The sequence below is a fragment of the Chelonia mydas genome, chromosome 9 (genome assembly GCF_015237465.2).
Source record: "Chelonia mydas isolate rCheMyd1 chromosome 9, rCheMyd1.pri.v2, whole genome shotgun sequence".
NCBI classification, from domain to species: Eukaryota; Metazoa; Chordata; order Testudines; family Cheloniidae; genus Chelonia; species Chelonia mydas.
The window spans coordinates 83,100,220-83,106,625 of record NC_057855.1 but is presented as its reverse complement, the minus strand read 5'-3'; the positions used below and the strand labels follow the sequence as shown (position 1 = coordinate 83,106,625).

At 42.1% G+C, this 6,406-nt stretch overlaps 1 protein-coding gene across 4 annotated transcripts in view; it reads right to left on the bottom strand.

The window, feature by feature from the left end:
- Positions 1–557: 557 nt before the first annotated feature.
- Positions 558–6,406, bottom strand: part of CHRDL1 (chordin like 1) — a 55,357-nt gene continuing 49,508 nt past the window's right edge. For all 4 annotated transcript variants that reach the window (XM_043522688.1, XM_043522687.1, XM_037909421.2 and 1 more), the window contains 2 exons: positions 4,242–4,331; positions 558–3,506 (listed from right to left, as the gene is read on the bottom strand). In XM_043522688.1, the coding sequence (XP_043378623.1) occupies positions 3,376–3,506; positions 4,242–4,331 (221 nt within the window). In that variant the 3' untranslated portion in view covers positions 558–3,375. The remainder of the gene's footprint in view (positions 3,507–4,241; positions 4,332–6,406) is intronic.

The window sequence follows — 6,406 nt, the reverse complement described above, 5'->3', positions numbered from 1 at the left end:
AAATGAGAGTGGGACTGGCCCCTTAAGAATTAAAAGGATGGCAATATTCTACCAGTGCTGACAAATAGGGCTAAATGGTGTCCTGAGCTGTGGGCGACCGTGCCTTCGGACAGTCAATGTAAACAAACTGTCTCGTGGCCCGCAAGTGGATTACCCTGACAGGCTGTGTGTGGGCCACAGGTTGCCCACCACTGGCTTAAGCACATGCTTAAGTCCCATCAAATTCAAGGGGTTTAAGTAAGCGCATGCTTACACCGAAGCATATGATTATGGGCTAAATGAATAAAATAAGGCAGGGCTTTAGGCCCTGATTCATATCTTGCCATTGACACAGTTTTTGAATCAGAACTTGGTTTACTTTCACTGGCAAAGTGTACTCACAGCTCATGCGGCTGAAGACACACTCCCATGAGCTAGGGCTGCAGAACAGGGTTACTCTGTTGTCCAAGCCTGCTGATTTGGTTTAAAGGAATAATAGCAGCAGAACTGCAAATAGGTCTAACATTTATTTCTTTAATTCACATATCACATCACTGAGAGAACTTCTTGTTTTGAACAACTGCAGAGTTTATTAATTTATAAAACCAGGTCAAAGTGATAGAGCAAGTACATAAATAAGTACCACATCAGGCATATGTCCTGTGAAGACAGTGAAAAACATGATATCGTGTATTTTATTGTCTTAAGTGACCAGAGACTGTAAAAATGCAGAACTTCATTTTCTAAATGGTGCTTATATTGTTTTGTTTTCATAAAAGTTTATTATACAAATAAATACACAATTTGAACCCCACTTGTTCTGTCACAAACACAAGACTGTTTGTCTTCCAAAAAAACAACACAAACACTGTACACTTTCCACATAATCTTTGTTCAATCAGCTACTGCTACAAACATACTGTACCAAGAGGTGAGCCAAACATAGCCAGGTGTTTGTCTGCCTACCAGAATACTACGACGCCTCAGAATGCCTTCCACTATGTCTTCATCAGAGGTATGTTCATGTTAATACATGCATTATTAGTGGACTTATAATAAAAAAAAATTACATTTCTAAAGTGCCTTCCAATCCAAAGGATCCCAAAGTGTGTTACAAACCGCTGCTCCCACAACTACACTGTGTGGCACCCACTTCTGGTGTGGAACATACAGCTGTTTAATAGTGCACAGGCGTGCTATGCCACAATTTTGGACAGAAGGTGAACACGACACCCATTTTAAACACAAAAGAGAATTTAGAGAGGCAAAGTCTCATTACCGAATTTGGCCCGGACACTGGAGTTAACTTTCTCTCTTATGAGAACTGCCCTAGGATCATTTATAGGACCATGCAAGGACTGTCGGGTGCCTTGTCTGGTTTCTAAATGATTTTACTGACATCACAAGAATTATTTTGTTCTTACCAATCAAACTGGCTGCTGAAGAAGCTCACTTCTGGCACACTATCCTGTTATGTGTTTTAGGCCACTTTGGGCACTGGCAGAGAAGGAAGTGCACTAAAAAATAATCTGTTCTCTATCCTGGCATGGAGGATAGCTTGCTCTTTGCAGGCAGGACCATGAAGAATTTCTGTGTAGGAAATCCTGGATTTTCTTTTCATCCTTATATCCTCACTTAGTCTCCCTTTTCCTTCCTATCACATTCCCATCTCCTTGCTCTTAGTCAATGCCCCTTTCCATATACTCCTGCTGGCTATTGCAAGAAACCTTGGCAGGGATTGATCCTGTGCCACTGAAAAAGCAGTAAAAGGGGGTTGCCTCTTACAACCACAGCTGCTATCAGGGAGCGGTGCAAAGAGATCACTACTGTGAATAAGGCTCTACTCAAAGGTTTAATATTTCTTCTGCTGGAGCCTGAGTTGGGCCACTGGTATTAAGTAGTGAACATCCATACCCCTTAACCTCTTTGTTAAGATGTACATACCCCAGATGAAGACCTAGAGTGCCATCACTGGAAATACAGTGCGGAGCAGAGAGCACAAGTTTTGCAAAGTCCCATGGGGGCCTCTGAATTCTGGCCACTGCCATTTATTTCACTCCCTTTGAGGACCAAGTGCCTGGCCGGAGGCAACTTCTTTAGAACTTCATTGCTGTTCAAGCACAAAAGGAAATGTTCCCATATGCTTCTGGAATAGAAAATGGAGGGAAAGCAGCCACAGTCACTTGCGCCTCAGGAGTGAATCTAAGATGGTGTCCACGTGGCAGGATTTCCTCAGAGAAAGCCATGTTTTCAAAGTTATGGCCTTGTATATCAGAACAGAACTCTTTTCTGAAGGCAGACACTGGACAGACACTAACATTCAGCTGTGAACTGCAAATCAAACGGAGTGCCTTAGATTTCTTTTTGCATGAAGATAATGGTCTTGCTGGTGCTGCACTAACTTAGTGGCTTTATATAAGTGCTCGTTAGTTTGCCATTGGAGAGAGTTGTCCTTGAAGTTATGCTTATTAGTTTGCTGGGACTTGAGAGGCCACCAATTAGAACCACGCAGAACACTCTTATTGCGACAATTACCATTAATAAATTAAGCGATATCACAAGACATTTAATGAGTTATTAATCACTGTGGGTTTAACCCTATAGGAATTTTCATAAATGATTCAAGTACTTTGCATTCTCCTGCTATGTTACTTTGTAAAGGGAGTTTATTGACCGAGGCTATGTGTTAACAGGGCCCATGAGAATGCAGTAGTGGGGCGGCATGAGGGAGCTGACGTTTCATATTTCATGTAGAGAAGTGGATAATGGAAACCAAGTGAAAACCACTTAAAAGTTGAACGTTTTCTCAAATTGCTACGTAAATGCAGTAATTCCCACTAACACCTTCTGGTTTGTTTATGTACTCAGAGTTTGTTCAACTGCAAGACATCGTCCCAAAAGCAGTAGGCTGGTTGGGAGTTTTCATTTAAATCTGGATTTTATGCTTCAAACACAAGTACTGTACCACTTGTATTCCCACCCCCCCGCCCTAGAAAAACATGAGTCATTTCAACACCAGAAGTGGTATAAACTCAGCACAGGAAATAATGCTCTCCATAGCTCCTGCACAGTTATTAGGTGTCCTTCATTTCATTAGTTTGAATAACTTGCCAAGTCTAAAAAAAAAAATCTGTTTTCTTTTTTAACTTTTCAACTTTACAAGGAACTACAGTCTCCCTCTCCCTTCCCCCCACCAATACGGAGCCTCCTAGTCTTTTTGAGGAGATATTTAAATGGTTGACACAGACCACTACACATAAAGCAGCAAGTTTGCTGTGCATGATGTGAATAATTACTGCATTATAGTTTTGGATTTTAGGGCAACTGTTGACTTAAGCAAAATAAGCCTGCAGTCCAGCTGCAGATCCAAGTTTTCTCCCTCCCGTGTTGTCTCCCTTAACAGTGACCCTTTTCAGGCTTTTCGAGGTACAAAACCTTTACCAGATCCTCCAGCTCAGTCCTGCACACTCTGCTTTCGCACATTTGGCTGATCTGAGCTTCTCCCTCGCTAAATATTTTCCACTGGCCTGAAAACAAAAATACAAAGCAGAAAGACACTGACTTAGACCGAATGCAAGGAGCTTTAGAGCCCCTTACAAGCACTAGCCAGACAAACACATTCAAATTGTTGATAGGGAGAATTAAAATATTTTCCTTTGGAAGGTTTGAAAATATCTCAATCACTTAATACATTGCATGCAAAAGAACATGAAGGGCCAGATTCTGATTGGGGAAGGTGGGCGGGGGGGAGGGGGGAAGCTTTCGTTTGTAGCTGGGAAGGCCCTGGCTTGTAATTGCAGCATACTCTCAAGAGTAATTCTTTCAACAGCTGCTGTTGCCCTGCAATAGTGGAAGTCTAAACATAACAGCAACTTGCTGTGCAGAAGAACTGGAGAATAAAACCGACCATTAACAAGTGAAATTGGGAGGCCAAGTTCTGTAGCCCAAGCTGGGTGAAATACAAAATATAAATTGCACTAGTGGTGAAAAATGAATTTGGGTTTTTTAAACAGTCAGTTTTTAATAATCCAAGGTGTTACTAGGGACTTCAGAAAGGCATCTTTTAAATATGATTTATGTGAAAGTAACCCTCTAATCATAAGTTGTATTCTGATTATTTTATTTGATACTCATAAACTATCGATTCCAGATGTTGGTGGGAAAGTAGCACATTTATTTCAATTGGAGGAGTCATGCAGGGCATGTTTCAGGCTGAGGTTATATAGAAAAGTGGAGCCTACGAAGACAAGACTTTTACTTACTCAGTGTTGTCCTTGTTATCTGCTTGAAGTAGGGAAGTTCTTCAAATTCGCTTTTGGATATCTTCTCAGTGTGGAAGTGATGTAGAATCCCTGTAGCAAAGCAGTAAGAACATGTAGTTGGAACAAATTTTCCCTGCTCTGAGCCTGTTGTGTTGTTGTGATTGTTTGTAGAATTACTGGCATGTTGAGCCACATTATGAAATCGTCTTTACCAACAATGTTTTAACCGATTCCATGTGCTCCATCAATATTTTTCTTTTGTGGTTTTATGGTGGTGGAGAGTATCACCGAGATCTGAGAGTTAGTTCCTCCTTTACCCATATAGCTTCAGCCCTCCCTGGCATGAATGAGAGAGGACCAGAGCAGAGGCCAAAATCCCAATGCCTTGGAGAAAAGCCATTTGGCGTGCTGACATCGGACATTGTCTTTTACCTAACTGCAGGCAGCCAGCAGGAAATGCTCCTGCCAAACCACCAGAAGGGTTTGTGTCTTACTGGGAGCATAGTAGGACCCTGTATTAACCACCAGCCCTTCAGAGGGCTGTTCATAGATCATGATCTGGGTAACGTTCAGGGTAGTTTGCCCTTTAATATGATCTCACCTTATGAAGCGTCTTTATTTATTTATTTATTTATTTTTAAAAGGTAGAGACTAAAGCTACTAAGTTGACACTGATGGTCTCAAAGCAATCTGTACACAAGCCTCGCAATGCCCCCGTGAACTAAGTAAATCCTAATTTTACAGATCTGTTAAAGCGAAGTACAAAAAGCTGGAATGATTTGCCGGCGGTCACACTGTGTGAGTCAGTGGCTGAGTCAGGATTAGAACCCAGGCGCCTTGGCTCCTGTGTGTGCCTATTTGCTTGCTCTGACTGCGCGACAACATTCCCAGCTAGAAAGAGACTACAAACAACTGAAAGTCAAGCTACGTTAATATTTAGCATGTGGACTAAGGCATTCTGAGACACAGCGACATCACTTAGTAAATGCCATCACGTAAAGGGCCTTTGAGAAGATAGCCAACATAATTCTTAAGGGAAAGAGTTGGTTGTAGGAGATGAAGAGAAAAATAACATTGCCTCTCTTTATATACTGAATAACGGATCTGTTTACACCTACACTTTTGGCATTTCCCTTTTTGGGTCCCCACTTGTATTTTTAATTAAACAGAAATAATATACATTTTGTAGCTCCGCTCTTCCCAAAGATTCCTTAAGGGTTTTTCCTTTCAGTAAGGAATCACTTTGCCCACTTTGAAATGCAGCCTCCTCAGAGATCAATACGCTTTTTAGGATACATTGTGAAACACATACTCTTATAGTACATAGCAATATTACACAGATTCAACATAGAGTCCAAGAACTGTAGGGAAGTTTGGCATTTGTTTGAGATCTAGCTTCTAGATCTGTAAAATCAAGGAGACCAGTCAATTAGCTAAAGTAAAAGCTCAGGCTTTATTCATTTGCAGCACATACAACACTGATCATCTGAAGGGGTAGGAACATCTAAACCCTTCAGATATTCAGGAGTCTGGACAACTGAAGGGACTGGCCTGAAAGGGTTGGAAATCTGTGCTCAGGGTTAAGACTAGAGCTGGTCATAACATAGATTCTTTTGCCTTCCACAGAAAATGAGTTTTCTGTGAAAAATCAAAATCTAAAATGTTTTGGCCAAAACCTGAATAATTTTGATTCTGCAGGACTGCTATGGTCGGGGTGCTGGAACAAATTGTATTGTGGGGATGCTGAGAGCCATTGAACCAAACTGTAAACCCTGTATATAATGGAGACCACTTCAAGCCAGGGGGTGCAGCAGCACCCCAGCCCCTCCAGCTCCAGCACCTACGACTATGGTGCCTCATGGGAGTTGTAATCTGGGAGCTGTGTGCTCCTGCTCCCCGCAATAGGCCAGGCTCACTGGTTGGCCTCCATCTCCCATGATGCACCACAGTCTCCCTCCTGCCCCCCCTCCATAGGATGGTGGCATTGAACTGGCTAGTGTGTGCTACTGCCCTCTATGGGCCAAAATCAGAACTGCTCAAGTGCATATGATAGACCCCACACTGCTAACAACAAGGGAGTTTGGCACAAGCACTAGCAATTTGTGCTTTTGTAGTAGGAGGACTGGAGTTCTATCTCTGCTACCAGGGAAGTGCCAAATGCCCCA